General features: G+C 36.3%; 5 protein-coding genes across 5 annotated transcripts; 1 reads left to right on the top strand and 4 right to left on the bottom strand.

Moving 5' to 3' along the window:
- Positions 1-1,169: 1,169 nt before the first annotated feature.
- LOC110379805 (uncharacterized) lies at positions 1,170-2,220 on the bottom strand. The gene is made up of 2 exons (XM_064038694.1): positions 2,092-2,220; positions 1,170-1,374 (listed from the first exon to the last, which is right to left on the bottom strand). The coding sequence occupies exons 1-2, from the start codon at positions 2,203-2,205 to the stop codon at positions 1,291-1,293; spliced, it is 198 nt and encodes a 65-aa protein (XP_063894764.1). The 5' UTR covers positions 2,206-2,220; the 3' UTR covers positions 1,170-1,290.
- A 3,422-nt stretch (positions 2,221-5,642) lies between these two features.
- Positions 5,643-11,430, bottom strand: LOC110379804 (uncharacterized). The gene is made up of 7 exons (XM_021339608.3): positions 11,239-11,430; positions 10,026-10,206; positions 8,347-8,491; positions 7,973-8,084; positions 7,576-7,786; positions 6,104-6,170; positions 5,643-5,716 (listed from the first exon to the last, which is right to left on the bottom strand). Exons 1-5 carry the CDS (start codon positions 11,345-11,347, stop codon positions 7,602-7,604), a joined length of 732 nt encoding a protein of 243 aa, XP_021195283.1. The 5' UTR covers positions 11,348-11,430; the 3' UTR covers positions 5,643-5,716; positions 6,104-6,170; positions 7,576-7,601.
- Positions 11,431-11,739: 309 nt separating this feature from the next.
- Positions 11,740-14,231, bottom strand: LOC110379793 (mitochondrial ribonuclease P catalytic subunit). Its single transcript, XM_021339595.3, has 5 exons — positions 14,055-14,231; positions 12,978-13,782; positions 12,517-12,903; positions 12,200-12,392; positions 11,740-11,895 (listed from the first exon to the last, which is right to left on the bottom strand). Exons 1-5 carry the CDS (start codon positions 14,095-14,097, stop codon positions 11,755-11,757), a joined length of 1,569 nt encoding a protein of 522 aa, XP_021195270.3. The 5' UTR covers positions 14,098-14,231; the 3' UTR covers positions 11,740-11,754.
- A 202-nt stretch (positions 14,232-14,433) lies between these two features.
- LOC110379791 (protein crooked neck) lies at positions 14,434-17,182 on the top strand. Its single transcript, XM_021339594.3, has 5 exons — positions 14,434-14,625; positions 14,703-14,888; positions 15,115-15,230; positions 15,315-15,471; positions 15,548-17,182. The coding sequence occupies exons 1-5, from the start codon at positions 14,587-14,589 to the stop codon at positions 17,153-17,155; spliced, it is 2,106 nt and encodes a 701-aa protein (XP_021195269.3). The 5' UTR covers positions 14,434-14,586; the 3' UTR covers positions 17,156-17,182.
- On the bottom strand, positions 17,156-18,203 carry LOC110379794 (N-alpha-acetyltransferase 20). The gene is made up of 5 exons (XM_021339596.3): positions 18,007-18,203; positions 17,797-17,912; positions 17,593-17,722; positions 17,371-17,507; positions 17,156-17,286 (listed from the first exon to the last, which is right to left on the bottom strand). The coding sequence occupies exons 1-5, from the start codon at positions 18,057-18,059 to the stop codon at positions 17,201-17,203; spliced, it is 522 nt and encodes a 173-aa protein (XP_021195271.1). The 5' UTR covers positions 18,060-18,203; the 3' UTR covers positions 17,156-17,200.
- Positions 18,204-18,377: the final 174 nt, after the last annotated feature.

The raw sequence follows: 18,377 nt of genomic DNA, 5'->3' as shown, positions 1-18,377 counted from the left end.
AAAGTTAGCATAATTATATTAGCCAAAAAAGTTTTTTGTATTTACTTTCAACCGCATTACACTCTGTAGATATGTACCTAAGTGTGAAATCAAAAAAATCGCATCGGAAAAGTTGTGATCCTTATCTAAAGCATGGTTTACTTTAGGTTAAGAGTTCTTATCAAATATCCAAATTAAGTATGTAAATGAAAAATCTATTTACTGTTATCTACAAAGGGCTTCATGCTTGAAACCTACCGCAACATTAATTTCATTTCAACGCAAATCTCCATACCTACAAATGAATTATACCATATGACATCATTTACGTAACTGTATACGAGCCATTAAAATTCCTCAGAGCCGTATTATGTTAAATATTTAAATTATATTCGTCGCGACTTCTGACATGAGATAATTTCTAACGTAAAACATTACTTTCTCGCATTTTAGCTATGTATGGATTGGCTACGCATTTATTATAAGCTTAACAACATGACTGCAAAAATTAAGATAATTCGACATTTGAAAGATTATGAAAGTTTTAACTATTATTCAACCGACGTACAATGTAAATGAGTCTGATAAAAATAGATTCCATGTTCACCGAAAATAAACTTAACGGTCAACAACCATAAACAATGTAGAGTTGTGCTAAATCATTAGATATAATTAAAAAGGTTTTATTTTCTTCCATCGAGTTTCCCGAGCAGAATAAGTAGATATATCTTTAGGTAATTAAAAAATAAAATTAACTGCCGTCTCCACTCTGATTTGATATAATTTATAATTAAACGCTAAAATAAATAAAATTCAGCACATTATATAATGAGTGACACGATCTAGATCTGCCATCTTCGGCTTCTGTGCGGAAATTACAATCTCAATCTGATTTATCGGCTTTTTTCGAGACTGACACTAATTTAATGATTGCAGTTTTGTTGAATAACGAAATGACGATGCAAATTGAATAATTACATGCAATTACAAGCTGGGGTACGCTTTTTCAATCTTTATTTAACGATTTTTATTAAAATCCAGATTTAAATCTCTTTAAATAAACTCTTATCAAATCTAAGTTTACCTAATTCAAACGACTTTTTCCTACAAAACAATTTAAGTGTAATAGATTAGGTAATCTTAAAGATCAAATAAAAATAATTTACAAAAGGATAACAGAAACACCATAGTTTACGTAAAATTAATATCCATTTATTTGTTACAGATAATTAATTAATTATTTACAGATACGAGAAGACGGAATGGCAGCCAATGAACAAAGTGCAAGTTGAATCAGCTGGTTAGAGATGTTTAGATGAAGGCTGGGCCGACATAACCGGGTGCGATCCAGCGGGCTCCGATGCCGTTAACTACGGTAGGGCCGGCTACCAAAGTCTGTGGGAAAACATAGATATTAGTTCCTCTAAACAATAAAAGCAAAGTAATAACAAAAATATCAAGTGATCTCAGTAATACAGTGAAACTAATTTGGTAATAGGTTCACATTTCTTTTTACATAAAATGTAGATGAATTTGGTAACAAAAACTCGACAGCTTATTTATTGCTATAAATTCAATTCGCTCAGCATTTGAGTAAAGTGATAAGCATCAGCTAATAATGCACAGCATTTGCATATGCAACTTCTTGCATGCTTGTGACTACTAGGAAAACCTATCAGGAAGTCTAAACTAAATTAATATTAATATAACATTAACAGTGAAAGCATGTTAAAAGATTGTTGATGACGTCTTTGATTTGATTATGAAAACTGAAGATACATAAATTAATTTCTAAAGGTAAAACTATGAGACCCAAATTGATAGTTAGGTACTAAAAATACGTCAAAAGAATACCTACTATTTTAATATTATAAGAACAGAAAAACTTATCTATCGTTTTTTTTCTAGGTCACTCAAACCTTCAACTCTTAACTAATGTTTACAAATTATAAGGGCTTTTTCATCTTCAAATTCGATTAAACATTCAATTTATTGGTAACAATGAATCCAACTATCAAAGGAAGCTCCGTCCAAGACTTCTAAACTAAAAACGACATATGAGAATCAATTGGTCATGACACTTGGCAAAAGACTAATAAGAAAATAACTTACCCCAGTGGCAGGAGCAATGGCGGCAGTGTAGGGGAGTGTGGCAATGAGCTGGGGTGCAGCAGCGGCCAGAGCCACGCAGACCACGAGGAAAACCAGCTGGAAGAACATTACCATTTTAATAATGAATGATTTATATTCCAGGTTATGTAGAAAGGGATGGTTTAAATTTTGTTTTGGTCATAAAAACCAAACTTGTAAGTTCTAAGTTAAGGATCGATATGAGACAATTATGGGTACAAGGCCTTGTCAACACTCTCAGAACTCAAAAATCCGCACGGTAATTTCTTTAAACTTTTACCCAACCGCAGTTACTTTTTTTAACAAAACAATTTCCGCAGAATATGATAGGTACTCACGAAGTATTTCATTTTGATGGCAGTGTATGTAGATCTCACGAGAACTGCTGTCGAGCCTTCTCAGTGCAACTATACCGTCTCACGGAAGGCAGACGCATATATAGGGCTTTCGAAGGCCAGCCAGCAATGCAGCCCTACGCAGGCCTAGACCCTCCTAAGGTCAGAACAGCCTATCTGAATATCTAATGAAAATACCAGTTGTCACGGAAAAAAATGCGCAGAATAATATTATGCGCTCCAGTTATGGTGCGCATAATAATTTATTAGGATTGTTCTGTCATCAATCTGTGTAGTTAAACGTGGATTTTGCTTCAGTTAGATGCTATTTTTTGTTGACGACACTTCAGTTGGTCTATTGCTGTATTAAAGCCTTAAAATAATAAAAGCCTAAAAATAATATGAAAGTCCAAAGGACTCACTCTGGCACCACTCTACATTTTATTATTGTGTGCTAGGTGCACTATGTTAGCGAATTATTTTGTGCATTTTGGGCGTGATTATGGCCTTTCAACATAAAGAGCGTTATCTACTTATACACTATACCAAGCAGATTTTTGTCTGTTGTCTAGAGTTGCTTATCGTGGTGTGATTTTGGAGAGATCCATAACTGGAACAGTTGCAATGAAAGATATAAAAAAGAAGATAAAATATAAATAAGAACATCCAATATATTTTTTTAATCTTTCAAGAAAAAATAACATCAATCTCTCTAATTTCGAAAATGTCACTATTCTATCAGGCCCCTCTCTTTATAAGTTAACGAACTTTGCGTATTCCATTTAGCGTCTTTTTACAGCTTATTTTAGAAACTAGTAGTGCGCGTTAATACTACAATAAAATATAATATAATTATATACCTATTGCAAATCATCATCCTCCGAGCCTTTCTCCCAATCATGTTGGGGTCGGCTTCCAGTCTAACCGGATTCAGCTGAGTACCAGTGCTTTACAAGAAGCGACTGCCTATCTGACCTCCTCAACCCAGTTACCTGGGCAACCCGATACCCCTTACCCCTTGGTTAGACTGGTGTCAGACTTACTGGCTTCTGACTACCCGTAACGACTGCCAAGAATGTTCAATGACAGCCGGGATACCTATTGCAAATATTGTTTTTCAATTGTACATAGATCTTAAAATATAGTGCAATAATTGCTTGACACAGAAGTATTAATGCAGATAAGGTGTTCTGCCTGTTATGAATTGGTCTTCCTTTTTACACACTTATAGCGCTGTAGACATTTGTTTTGAGTTTTACGCTAATAACAATTGATGGGTCACTGTCACATCGTGTGTAAAGAAAGGCGAACGTTTGCACCTTCCGGCCCTTCGTGAGAAAAACCCTTTGCCTACAATTTATCCAATGTTATGAAACAGCTTAGGATGACTTTCAATACATAACTATTTATGGTTCTTGGTTAACAATGCAGGCTTTCCTGATAATTTAGTCATTCACAATATTTGCATACTTACATTCGCGTTGATTTATAGACATAGTCCACTGCTTCTTAGAAGTTATGAGGCTTATTTACATTTATGACATCAAACCTAGTTATCAATCATACATATTTAGATTACTCATTACTAATATTACTAGTTATAACATGCTATTTACATTTCATGTGGGCTGGTTCTGGTTGTTCTTCTTTTGTTTTTGCCTTTCCATGGTAGGATTACATCAGATGTTGTCATAGCCCTAATTTACTTATTACATCACATCTAAGTAATTCTTCTTTTTGTTTTCTCCTATAAACTGCCTTGTGTACTCTCCCTATATACATACCTATGTACACCTCTTATATACTCTCTTGTGCATTCTCCCTATACCTACACTCCTATATACCGTGTAACGTGAAATGCGCAAAACCACAAACACCCCAAACGATTTTTAATTAAATTGACCAAATGAGAGACAAAAATCATTAAAAAATGAATGGTTTTACGAACTGTTTAAGTTCGGTTTCAAGAATGTATTCATCGATTTACTGATCATTTCTACCGTCTGTGATGACGAAGCAACAAGCAACGCGACGCTCTTTGCCCTTTGACCTATGAAAGAAAAACATCAAAAATATTGCCCTCTCTCAATATTTTTGATGTTTTTCTTTTTAATAATGAACCTATATCCGAACGTGGTTTATTTGATTCCCCTAATTTTTCTCTTTTATTTTTCTATTTTCAGGCTTTAACGCATTTGACGATAGGCACATGCTGTACCTTTAGGCATCTCGCTTATGTACTCCCCTATGTACTGACTCCCTGTTACGTAGATGTATATGGGCTTCATAACCATATCGCGTGGGCGTTTATTTTTGAAATGGCATTGTTTTAGGTGAAAACAGGTCTGGCTCACAAGTATCTCCTTAGTTACGGCACTTGACGATTGCTTTTCTGAATTTTGAGGGTCTGCTTATGTACCTATGTCAGTTATAACGTCGATTTTGCGATAAATACTCTTGTCTTATCGTCATGGTTTGTCATTGTGTCTGTAGGTATTTCGTGTTGGAAAGGAATATAGATTTATTTTGGTAGATATACAAAAACAAAAAAATTAAAGACGATACCTTCAATTTAATTATATACTTAGTTACAGATCAATATGTACAATATACGAGTATGCTCTGAGTTGGACCATTGGACATAATGCAAGGTGTTGTTTGAGGAGCAGGCACGGTATAGCTTAGATGACGTAACCAGGAGCGATGATGCGAGCGCCATGGTTCACTACGGTGGGGCCAGCTACCAGGGTCTGTGGACAAAGGTAATTAGATAAGTCAACAGTAAAAAGGTTAGAGAAAATGTAAAATTAGGTAATAGACTGACTATGCTTAGAGCTTTCGATGGTTATGGTGACTTAAACAGTGGTATATGAATTGATGTGTGTGTCAATATTTCTAGATATTTCTCCTTTTCTTCGTCCCAAGTTGCAAAGGACCATTTTATGATTTTTTATGACATTCTTTTATCGACTTTGCAGTCTTCTCAATTCAGGTTTTTTTGCATTGGACATAAATTCCACTACGATATTTCACTGAGCGTTAATCACCACGCTTGCTCAAAGCGGGCCAACGCTCAATCCTTCTCCGTGTGAGAGGAAGTCTGTGCCCAGAAGTGGGACAAGAAAAAGGTTGTAACTAGTAACTAGATATTTCATTATAATACGTACCCTAGTAGCAGGCACGACGCCAGCATATCCTGGCCAGCCTGGCCACGCAGCGATGAGCTGAGGAGAAGCAGTGGCCAGAGCCACGCAGACGATCAGGAAAACCAGCTGGAAATAGATAAACAAAGAAATGTAGACAAACAACGACACACAAAACAGGATCAGTAAATGCCCTTATATCTGATTAGGAAACCTAAACAATACTAGCGGTTCCCCACGACGCATCTCGAGGGAAGTTCTTCCCGTACGCTGGTGCAAAGAATAAATGATATCCACTCTTGGGCTGTAGATTTGAGAACCAAATATCTAAATCAGTCCAATTTTATGTGAAAGTACTATAGATAGTTTCTTTCGCATTTATAATACTAGTAAGGATTCCTTTCTAGGTGCCCAGATTTTTTAATATGGAAGAAAGCTTTGGATCCTTTGTCGCCTAAGCTTGTTCACGTAATTACCAGAGGCAGTTTTTAGGAAAATATTCAAAATAATACTTACGAAGTACTTCATATTGATTGATTGTGGAGAACTGCTGCTGAGCCTTCTCAATGCAAACTATATCGTCCTGAGGAAGGCAGAGGCATTATATAGGGCCCTTGAAGGTCACCAAGCAATGCAGCTTTGTGCTAAGCTTTGTAAACCGATAAAAGTGCCTACTGCATATTAATACAAGAACGGTATTTGTCAACTTTTCTACACCTAGTTGACATTGATCACACAGTTTTAGCACTTGCTACGTGGAAATACAAAGATTTTAATAGGAGCTAGGGCCGTTTGGCAGACTAACGGTGAATTGAATGTTGCACTATTTAACTATGACGATAACCGTAGCATTTTTTGCTGTCAAATCGCCGATTTGATCATTGGGCGGCCGGTATACGGTAGGTTATGGTTTGGTCATCGTTAGAATTAAACGTTGCAACTGGATCCTAATAGTGTAAAAAGACTGCAAGGACTAGAAAACCATAACTCCCAAATAAATCAATTCTGGGATACCTAAGTGAATATTGACTCTTATTAGTACTCTTAAATAAATTCAAATTGAAATTTATTCAATCATCATTCGTCTCTATATTGTCGTTATAATCATACAGAAAATTCATAAGTGTAGGCTACAGAACATAACATATTAACTTCTTTGTTTTCAAGTATGCAAAGCACATAAAAGTGTCAATTAGAAGCAATAATGTCGGTGTAAATACTGGTATATAAGGTTACGTATATAATTACACATAACTGGATCAAAGTGTAGGCGGTGCTTTATAATGTAGTCAGTCATTCGCTAGTTCTCATTATATGCGAAGTATGGAAGCGTTTCAATTAAGAATAGTCTATTGATTTAAGTATTTATACTGACAATACTTTATAAATTATGCATGACATAATTATCTAGTTTTCCTTTTCTGATATAGGGACAGAAGCAAAACTGTGCAGTTTTCAAGGTTTTAACCTTCAACCATCAGTTTTTAGGTGGTGCCATCAGTCATTGCTGAAAACGTGATTATGATCCTGTCATCCTATCCAGCCTACAGACAGTTGCAAAAGGGATTAGGTAATTTTTGGGAGAAATTGAGAAACGGTTTCATGGCAGAGTAAAACTTTGGTGACTAAAAACTAAGCAAATTCCTGGCTTCACATGGTCAACTCCTATCCTAGTTTGCACTCTGCATCACTAGTTTTATGTAATCCAAAGTTATTATTACATCATCTCATTTTTAATCGATTAATGCATTATTTGCAGTAGGTATAATAAAATTCCATTATACCATCATATTTCTATTTTAGAATGTTGTATGTCCATAAAATGAATTCAAATGTCTCCTTACTTGGAAAATCTAGCAATCGCTTCTCGAATTTATAATCGCGTTTATTGCTTCTAATTCCACCACATATTAGCGTAAACATAATAATTGTATTTGAAATATTTTCAGAATTACTAATTTCTAAAATGACGAAAATAACAAACTCACCCCGCTGCAATTTGAATCTTATGTCATTAGCATATGAGAGGTTTTTCAGCGTCAAGCCGCATGTGCTCGTCGCCTCCCTTCACGGCTCCAATGGGCTCGCTGGCATCAGCTCGGTAGACCGCGTTCTCGATCCAGACCGCGATTCGGTCCGAAATCGCCACCATGAACCGAGGGAGACGGCCCGGGTTGGTGCGAGTTGGTTTTGGTTCACCTAATTATTAGGGCATAGGATTATCCAGGCACTCTACAATATCTATGTATAGATAAAGCATATTCAAAAAAGTTTTTCAATCAAAGCTTCCGTGAATGGACACCTGAGACGTAACCTATTGACTGGGATCTACTTAAGCATAACATTTTTAGGGACAACGGTTACTAAAATTATTATAATGCTAACCCAGAATTTCGGCAACTCTCTCCAAAACAACATCGGCGATAGCTCTCAGGCGGTTAGAGACCAACATTTCCTTCTGTCCTTTTGCAATGTAATCGCATAAACGGTATGCCACCTGGATAAAATAGAATAATTATCTAAAATCCATTTTATTAAGTAACACATTATCAGTACGTTTTACCTTGAATTTTGGACCCTACATTTCTTCGACTAACACAAAAAAACAAAGCACCTTATTACTGCAAATAAAATACAGGAGTAGTATCTCTAAAGCTTTCCAGTGTTCCTATTTGCAAGCGAAGTCCCTACAAAGAAACAATACTCCAGTAGCTTGCTCTACCCATTGGCTACCATCTAAGGAGTCAATCTGTTCAAACCTGCGCGCTAAAGTTGACCAGCCACTTCTGTCGCTGGCGCAACTCCTTGCTTCTATCAACGTGTTCCTTACGGCTGACCATGCCTCCCGGGCCGGACCAACGCCGAGAAGACTCGTTCAAAGCTTGGAAATATTGCTCGGTTTGCCTGCAGATCATCGCAACGTTCATGTAAGACGGTAAAGGCTTTCATTGTAATTTTACAAATCAATTTTTCTTTAGGTCCTTATTAATTACCTAATTTAAACTTTTACCGAATTATACACCGCGACTTTTTAGTCGTCTTACAAAGGTGGTCCACTGAATGTATCCGACATAAAATACCACTAGACATGATTATTAATTTTATAGCATTAATTAAGATAATAGGTGCAAAGAAAAATAAATAATACATTAGAAATAAGAAACATCCTGTTAATAATGTTTACGTATCAAACGGTAGAAAGTAGTACCTTCCCAGCGCTCGAGTCGAGTGATCGTTCCATCTCCATTTTTTACGAGACAAAATATCGTAAGCCAATCTAGCACAGTCCACGTGGACTGTCATCCAATGAGATTCATTCCACGAGCGGCACGACGGCACCGCCAAAGACGACGACGGCACTTTTCAAAGAGTCCACGTGGACTTTGATAAATGCCGCCTTTTACTTAAAAATTGGTTTTAAAGGTCATTCTGTGGCTCAGTTGCCGTCCGAACACCGCAAGTGGAAGTGTGCGCGCACTACCGGTAATCAAGTGTTGTTCGCGATCGCTACGAGTGAATAGGGTATACGTCTTGCATGATGAGTGATAGGAACCGTCGCTACTCGAATATCGAGTACCTACAAATGGTACGCGTGCACGCAATAGCTGGTGACAATTTAAGGGAAGCAAGAAGATTGTACGCTGCGCCTAACAATCTAATAATGTTACGGAACCGAGGAGTGATCAACCCGCACGAACTAAAAATTATAATATTGGAGCGCGCGCGGCGCGTGTGACTGTTGTGCGCCCTGAGCCGCGTGGGGCTACCGGTAACCCAGCGAGCGGTAGGCATTTATCGCGCGCGAGTACAGAGAGTGACTGAGGCCTGATAATAGGTACGTCATTGTCAACTTACATCACTCTGTTTTGGTTTTATTACGAAAAATGTTTCTGACGGTCCTAAGCCCGTAAAAGTATGAAGGAAGAATTGGAATTAAGTGTTACAAGTTAAGTAAGAGTGCAAGTTTACAAACTGCTACATGATGAGAACATTAAGATTGCAATAGTAAGAAACTTATTTTGCGCTAGGGTGAATGAACTTTGATAAAGACGCGCCGCGCCGCTCCATTGATAAAGACTCGGGCCGCGCTCACTACAGGGTGTTTTTATAATCTATGTCATGCGTCATAATAATGAATTTATTTTTATTTTTGAATTATTCAAATGTCATAAATATATATATTTTCTTAATGAACGTGTTCTAGTCATTGGATACATGAAGTGGGCTGCCGTTGTAAGACGACTAAAATGTCACGGTGTATTTATGTATTGGCTTGAAGACCCTGCAGAATTCAGTGTGAAAAAAAAGAGAGTAGTTAATAGGTATATAGCCGGAGGTATCTACCTGATTACATTACGTTTATGGATATTTGAGTGAAATCTGTGAATGCATGTTTCATCATAAAACCATAAAGGCAAAATAAAGAAGAAAGACATACTCAGGACTAAGAAAATAGTCTTCTTCCAAGGCGCTCTTAATTTTATCTCTTCGATCGCGCGGCAGGATAGCACACTTCTCGTCCCAAAGCGACCGCAGTCGCCGAGAGTTGGGCCGAGCCAGCATCTCCACTCTTTCCATGTTTCGACGGAGACGAGCCGACATCTTGCTTCCAGGTCCCTCTGACAAGATTGTCCAAAAGATATCATATAAGTTTTTGAAGGTACCTAAGTATGTTAGTTAAATAGGTAGGATAAGGTATTGAAGAAGCATTTTACTTATTGATAAGTATATATGTTACGGGTAATGCTAGAAGGTGGAGTAAACCTAGGTTTACCCGGGTTGACTTAGTATTACCCAAGCTTCTTGGGTAAAGTCCGAATAATAAGTAAAATAAATTTTAATTCGGGGTTTACCCATGCTCACCTAGGTCTACCCAACTCCGACTGGGTAATGTTAAAAATTTGTCTAATTAATTAATGAAATGAAAATCCATGGTCATTTTTAACATTTATAATTAAAAAAAACATACACCGGCTATCGTAATCGCTTGAAGAGAAAAATACTTAAGCTTTAATAGAAAAATACTAATAACGATCGTTGTTGATCAAATTGAAATTATTTATTTGAGCAAGATAAGCTGCTGTGACGTTTAGAATTGCACAATTTTCCTGCAGCTTCGCATGAACACTTCTTTGTGGCACATTCTGTTTTGCAATTAAACATTTTTAGAATAACGCCACGGGCTCGAAAATTACGCAACACCTAACATTACCCAGTCAGAGTTGGGTAGACTTAGGTGAGCATGGGTAAACCCCGAATTTAAAATTTATTTTACTTATTATTCGGACTTTACCCAAGAAGCTTGGGTAATACTAAGTCAACCCGGGTAAACCTAGGTTTACTCCACCTTCTAGCTTTACCCGTAACATATACAATGTACATAAATGAGGTACCTACTTATAAAACAAAGTAATAGGTAATAATGAGTGATGAGGTCTCCCTTTTTTTTTGAGGTGAGAAATCATCAGATGAATAGCTGCTCCCTCCCACAACGGGCCCCTCCCAGTAACCCACCATGTTTCTTCTAGAGCATTTTGTGTAACAGGGCCTCGGTTGCTCTTTCGAAAAATCCGCAGAGCCGTCTTCGGATATTTTTTCGTACGGGCAAAGGTACCTGGGACCTAAAACTTTTCAGTATAACCTTTTTTTACCTGAATCCATTCTCATGATTTTGACATTTTGATCAGACCCAGAATAAAGGTCGCCTTTCGACCCCTTCACCTTATCCTTGGGCTCAGATTTTCTTGAAGCCGTCGGCATTTTTATTTAAGGAAATATACCACTATTAATTTTAAAAGAGAGTTCTCCAAAATTTACACGTGTCGTGTCAATTCAGTTGACATGTGAACTGGTTTTTATCTCTGTTAAGTATAATTTAAATACTAAAAAATCCAGCCTGTACTTTTCTTAGCTATAGGCTAAAAAGGCTTTTGTTAAAAGTTTATTGTCTTTCAGGTGGCCAAATAACTGTGCTTATGGATCAGAGTTTTTTGGATCACTTCTTCCCGGCAATAGCACGTAGGAAGTGGTGGGTTTTTGGGAGCTGTTTTTTATATTTTTATCGACGTTCAAAAAGTTCTGATTTTCAGTTTAGTTTTATGAAATGATTTTGATTTGATAAACGAGTGTAACAGAGTAAAAAAAAGCAAATGTATATTATTACTTTTTTATTTATGCCTTAAACAAATCCAACTGTAGAGATCTGGAGTGCCATCATTGAATTGACCTGTAGTCGAAGCCTCCCTTTCAAATGGTAGATGCCAGGTACCATTTTTCTTCTGCGCGCAGGGGGTGAATTTTAATGGCTCCTGAAAGCATAATGATAAGAATGATTAAGGATTTCAACAATTTAAGGATATTTTTATATCTTAATTTTAATTTTTTTTCTATATTAACATAACAAAGAGGAAACATTTTTTGCTTGTTTGTACCCAAAAAGCTCCAAAACTACTGATCCGATTTGTTAAGTTCTTTCACTGTTGGAAAGCTTTACTCTTCCCGAGAAAAGGCTATATTTTATCCCAGCACGTGCTATTCCCACGGGACGCCGCTGAAACCGCGGGAAAACGACTAGGAATTAAAAAACTTTTTAAATAAGAATAACATTATCACCTGTATCGAAACTCCTTTGAAACTTTTGATAAACACCATCCACTGGTGTTGCCACTGCCATCTCTTGAACAAAAGCCTTAAACTGTCATCCTGTAACAGGAACTTGTGCCCTCGTAGTAGATCCTTGGACACTATGTCAGTCTGTGGCCCACTTATTATTGCTGCTGTTATGAAGTATGGGTCATCTTGAGATCTGTGAATAGAATATACTTTTACCTATTGAATTATCTAGCGTAACAGCAAATAGATTTTCTAAAAAACCTATTTCTTGATACCAGGAAAATCAAATATCAAACAATCATACATTATCAACTTACATATTATCAGTTAAGAAAAAGCTTGTCTTATGCTTGATATCCTGCATTACTCTTTTATTCCACCTCAGCATATGTTGCCTCCCTAAGAGCAGTATCTTTTTCTTCTGCCTCACAAAATGATCAACAACATCTATTAGGAACTTAGCCTTATCTGTTTGAGTGCCCGCACCCACGGCATAGGCAATGTTAAGCCCATCTAAAACAATGTCATAAGGAGCAGTTTTGTCTACAAAGTCTAAGAACCTCTTTAGTTCTTCAGGTGATGTTTTTAAAAATAGATCTGAACCTACAATAAGCTTTTCTTTCACATTTTTCTGTAGCAAGTTGAATTCTTCCTCTGATAATGGTAGGCAGTCTAGTGTGTCTTTACAGCATTGACATTGGCCACTAAAACAAAAAAAGAATTTAGAATATTCACAAAAAAAAAACCATTTAATGATGTTGACTGGAAAATAACTTACTCTAATTTCCTTATTTTGGTAAACTTTGCATTCCACTGCATAGAGCTATACAATTCTTTTAATTTGTTAGCAGTATTCATAGGTATGACAGTACAATTTGTAGCTACGTGAGAAAATAATTCCTCCAAGTGTTTAGCTATTACTTTTTTATCTTTATATTTCCTTAGAATGTAGTCCATCCAAGCTTCATAAGCAATATCTAAGAGAGGTCTCTTGTGTTTGAGGCTTTCTTCAACAAGTTCTAGAGCCTTCTTCTTTTTGTTCAGTCCAAATAAAGTGGCAATTAAAGTACTGTATGCGGAGTGCGTAGGAGTAGTAGTCAGGTGGATGTCAGCCAACAGTTTCAATGCTTTCTCCCATTCATTTATCACACAGAGTGCATGTAGTAATGTTTCAGAGGAACTGTAGTCGAGAACTTTGTACTTTTCAAGTAAACTCTTATGCGCATCTAAAATAAACTTAGCCTGTTCTTTTGATAATTTTTCAGTTTTCCCAATTTCATAGTACAGGTTCAATAAGCCCTTCATGGTGCCTAAAGAAAGTTCTTCATTAGTACTTCTCAAATGGTCAGCAAATGATAAAGCTGCAACATATTGCTTAAGGCTTACCATAAACTTTAACATGATAGCATCAATGTTCTTCTGAGTTGCATTGCCCTCTTTGGATAGTACATCATTTTTGACAATGGTCCAGTCTTGTGCTTTATTTGCTAATGATGTTTTTATATACTCTATTTGCTGGTCAACAAACTTCTCTCTATGAAATGAAGCATTTTGACTGAAAACCCTTGCTGATACTCGTATAACTGTAAGTTACAAAACAAGATGGTTAAAGTTGTTGTTTTTCCACTAACCACTCGCCATTTATTAGTATTTACAACATAATTTTTCTTTAGAAAAAGATAGTTTACATGTTTGCATATTAAACAAAATCTCTGGAAGTTCTGGACTAATGAGGTACAGAAATTGCAGCAATGGCAAGCTATATCCACTGAGTTCTACAAACTATCAGCGATATCACGAACACTAGTTTAGATTTTTTAAATAATACAAAATCGAATCGCAAAACAAAACTTACTTGAGGTACGTGGATATATTAAACGCGTTAAAGAATTAAGCATAGTGGAAATTACTAATGCAATTATATGTAATATTTAGTTTAGTTAATACAGTTTCCCTTCATCCGAATATCTATAACTTTGTTTGGAGTAGAGACTTTTGAGGTTAAATTTCCTACTCTGTATTTACATGGTATTTACTTCTGAAGATGAATGACACTGACAACATTGACAGAAAATACAGAAAATATGATATTTTGTGTCAGAAGAATGGGAATATCTTGGAAAAGAAGAAGAGCCTGCTTCGCTTTCGTCTTTGGTTTGTTTAGTCTATTTCACACTTAGGGCATATATGTTCTGTGGTCTATTCTTGTGAGTCTGTGAGACTCGGTGAGAGCTGTGGAAAAAAAGCAACGAAGTCAATCAGTCAATCCCTCTTTGCTTTGCTTCTTTATCGAAATCAAACAATTATTTAACCCTGCTCTTTCAGATTCATAACACCATTAAGTGTAGATATCATTGAGAAACAAGTTTTCGTAACTTAGAACAGCGATGGATGGAAAAACCACGAAAATGCCCAAAGTGGCAAAGGTAAACAACTTGAGCTACAAGTGATTTTGTATGTAATGCTTATTTTTGCAATTTATTAATTAGTGCCTTCACTTCAGGTAAAAAATAAAGCACCTGCAGAGATACAAATTACAGCTGAACAGCTTCTCAGAGAAGCTAAAGAGAGAGACTTGGAAATTTTGCCACCACCACCAAAACAAAAAATCTCTGATCCAGAGGAGTTGAGAGACTATCAGCACCGAAAGAGAAAGGCATTTGAAGACAACATTCGTAAAAACAGACTTGTAAGTAGCTGGCACATTATTTTAATTAAGAAATTAATAATTGTTTGGAATAACCTCAAAATTCTGATAATGGTCCAGTTGTTTTCATAAGCTTGGTTAATTACTAGACCTTTGCATTGATTAAGGTATAATTACGTATCAAGGAGGCTTTTTAACTAAGCCTTTTTTTGGATTTTGCATTTAAAAACTTTTATAAACAATTCAAAAAACATTTCTCTACTTTCAGGTTATTGGAAACTGGCTCAAATATGCTCAGTGGGAAGAGTCGCAGAAACAGGTTCAAAGGGCCAGATCTATTTATGAGCGAGCACTTGATGTGGACCACAGAAATGTTACCTTATGGTGAGTTTTCATACATTGTGCGTGTGTTTCAGGTAAATATAAGATAAACTTGCTGTTATTCCTTTAAAATATGTTGTATTCCAGGTTAAAGTACACTGAAATGGAGATGAGGAACAGGCAAGTGAATCATGCTCGTAACTTGTGGGATAGGGCAGTTACCATACTGCCAAGAGTTTCACAGTTCTGGTATAAGTACACCTACATGGAAGAGATGTTGGAAAATGTTGCTGGGGCCAGACAGGTATGCATTACTGCAAATACTATTAATCAAACTCATGATAATAACGAACTCAAGATTGTTTTGTTTTATTTTCTAGGTTTTTGAAAGGTGGATGGAATGGCAACCAGATGAACAAGCGTGGCAAACATACATCAACTTTGAATTAAGGTACAAAGAACTTGATAGGGCTCGACAAATTTATGAAAGATTTGTTATGGTACACCCTGATGTCAAGAACTGGATAAAGTATGCAAAGTTTGAAGAAAATCATGGATTCATAAATGGTTCAAGAAAAGTGTTTGAGAGATCTGTTGAGTTCTTTGGTGATGAAGATCTTGATGAGAGATTGTTTATTGCCTTTGCAAAATTTGAAGAAAATCAAAAAGAACATGACAGAGCCAGAGTTATTTACAAATATGCATTGGATCACATTCCCAAAGATAGGAACAAAGAATTGTACAAAGCCTATACTATACATGAGAAGAAGTATGGTGACCGATCGGGCATTGAAGATGTCATTGTGAACAAAAGAAAGTACATGTATGAGCAGGAAGTAATAGAGAACCCTACCAACTATGATGCATGGTTCGATTACATAAGGCTTGTTGAAAATGAAGGGAATGTAGATGACATTAGAGACACATATGAGAGAGCCATAGCTAATGTACCTCCTTCTAAAGACAAGCAGTTCTGGCGACGCTACATTTATTTATGGATTAATTATGCATTATATGAAGAATTAGAAGCAGAAGATGCTGAGAGAACAAGACAAGTTTACAGAACATGTTTGGAATTATTACCACATAAAATATTTACATTCTCCAAAATCTGGTTGATGTATGCCCAGTTTGAAGTCAGATGTAAAGACTTAAAACAAGCAAGAAAAACTTTGGGAATGGCTCTTGGTATATGTCCGAGGGACAAATTGTACAGGGGTTACATTGACTTGGAAATACAATTAAGGGAATTTGACAGGTGCAGAATACTGTACCAGAAGTTCTTGGAATATGGCCCAGAAAACTGTATCACATGGATAAAGTTTGCAGAGTTGGAAACATTACTGGGTGACATAGACAGGGCAAGAGCCATTTATGAAATTGCAGTTGGACAACCCAGATTAGATATGCCTGAATTGTTATGGAAAAGCTATATAGATTTTGAAGTGCAGCAGGGAGAAACAGAGAAGGCTAGACAGCTGTATGAAAGATTGTTAGAAAGAACAGTACATGTAAAAGTGTGGCTGTCTTATGCAAAGTTTGAACTGAATGCTGAAAATGCTGATAATTTTAATGTAGAATTAGCTAGGCGTGTCTATGAGCGCGCTAATGACAGCCTTCGTAGTGTTGGCGAAAAGGAAGCAAGAGTACTTCTTTTAGAAGCTTGGAAAGATTTTGAAACTGAAATAGGTGATGAAGAAAAACTTGAAAAGGTTATGGCCAAAATGCCCAGAAGAGTCAAAAAGAGACAAAAGATCATTAGTGAAAGTGGAGTTGAAGAAGGTTGGGAGGAAGTATTTGATTACATATTTCCAGAAGATGAAATGGTTAGACCTAATCTTAAACTTCTTGCTGCTGCCAAACAATGGCGCAAACAGAAAGAAGTTGCTCAACCTGCAGAACCAGAAACACAAAATGAAGATCAGGATGATGAAGGACACACACCGCCACAAAGAAATGACGATGAAGTTGAAAATGAAAACAACTAATTTCTTAAATAAAATTCACTATTTTAATCATAGTGTTTCATTGCATTAATCTACATCTTCTGGGCGAACAGGATGAGTCAATGGTATAACTGATTTTTTATTTACATCTCTTGAACAAGCCTTTCTCATATCTGGAAAAGAACAAAATGTTGAGTTAGTAAACTAATTAAAAAATATGCTAGGTTTCATTCAGGAAAGCTTTCAGGATTACACACCATAAGCATCTTCGTCTGGATCTCCAGAATAATATTCTAATACAGTCCTGTATACTATGTATCCTAAATTCTTGTACATATTGATGGCAACCTTATTACTCACTCTTACAAAGAGATCTACAAAGTATGCCTTTTTCCTGCAAAAGAATGAATAAAATGTTTAGAAACAATAAAAAAATATGTGTTTTTTGAATAACAATTGCATAGTATAAAGGAACAAACTTCTCAGAGACATCTTCCAAAATATTCATCAATGTTGCTGCAAGGCCCAATCTCCTATACTCTGGACCAACAGTTAATGCAGTCACATGACCGTGCCAGTTGTCTCCGTGACCCTCCGCTTTCCCCATAACTGAAATCAACAGAAGAGGCATTATTTTATGATCTCGTGATTAGCGCACTAATACTCAAACTAACTGTACTTACTGTATCCCATTATTTCTCCACTTGGAGATTCCACCACTTGAAAATATTCAGGCCAATGTGCTAAGTATTGAGTATAAAATGATAACCCGTAAGTCTCAGTCAGGGGATCCAAGTTTCTGTAGACAAAGATAAACTTAGTTATTTAGTGTCCAATTAGGTTAATTAATGATGTATGTTAGACTCCTTAGAATAATATTTTGGAAGACTTACACATTGTTGAATTTTAACATGTCTTCGCATGTGAATGGTCTGATAGTAGTCATTTTGTATGTAAGTTTTATTTCGTTCCTTAAAATTAATTCTATTACAACCAATTAATCTTTTGATTGAATAATTCACTCCCTGCAGCACATTCCTATTTTTATTTGTACAAAAATGACAATGTGAACAATGTCAATAGAAAGTGACATTTTGGACGTGAGAGCGCGGGGGACGCGCCATGCAGATGCTCAGTCAAACCATAGAGTACTCGTTTTGTATTCATCATCATCATCCTCCGAGCCTTTTCGTTTTGTATTGTAAACAGGAAAAATGGTACACTGAAAGAATTCGTCAAAAAAGCTTCTTTTTTGAGTATATCA

The sequence above is a fragment of the Helicoverpa armigera genome, chromosome 16 (assembly GCF_030705265.1).
Source record: "Helicoverpa armigera isolate CAAS_96S chromosome 16, ASM3070526v1, whole genome shotgun sequence".
Classification (NCBI taxonomy): Eukaryota; Metazoa; Arthropoda; class Insecta; order Lepidoptera; family Noctuidae; genus Helicoverpa; species Helicoverpa armigera.
The sequence above is the reverse complement of the archived record's forward strand: the minus strand, read 5'-3'. Positions and strand labels throughout refer to the sequence as shown.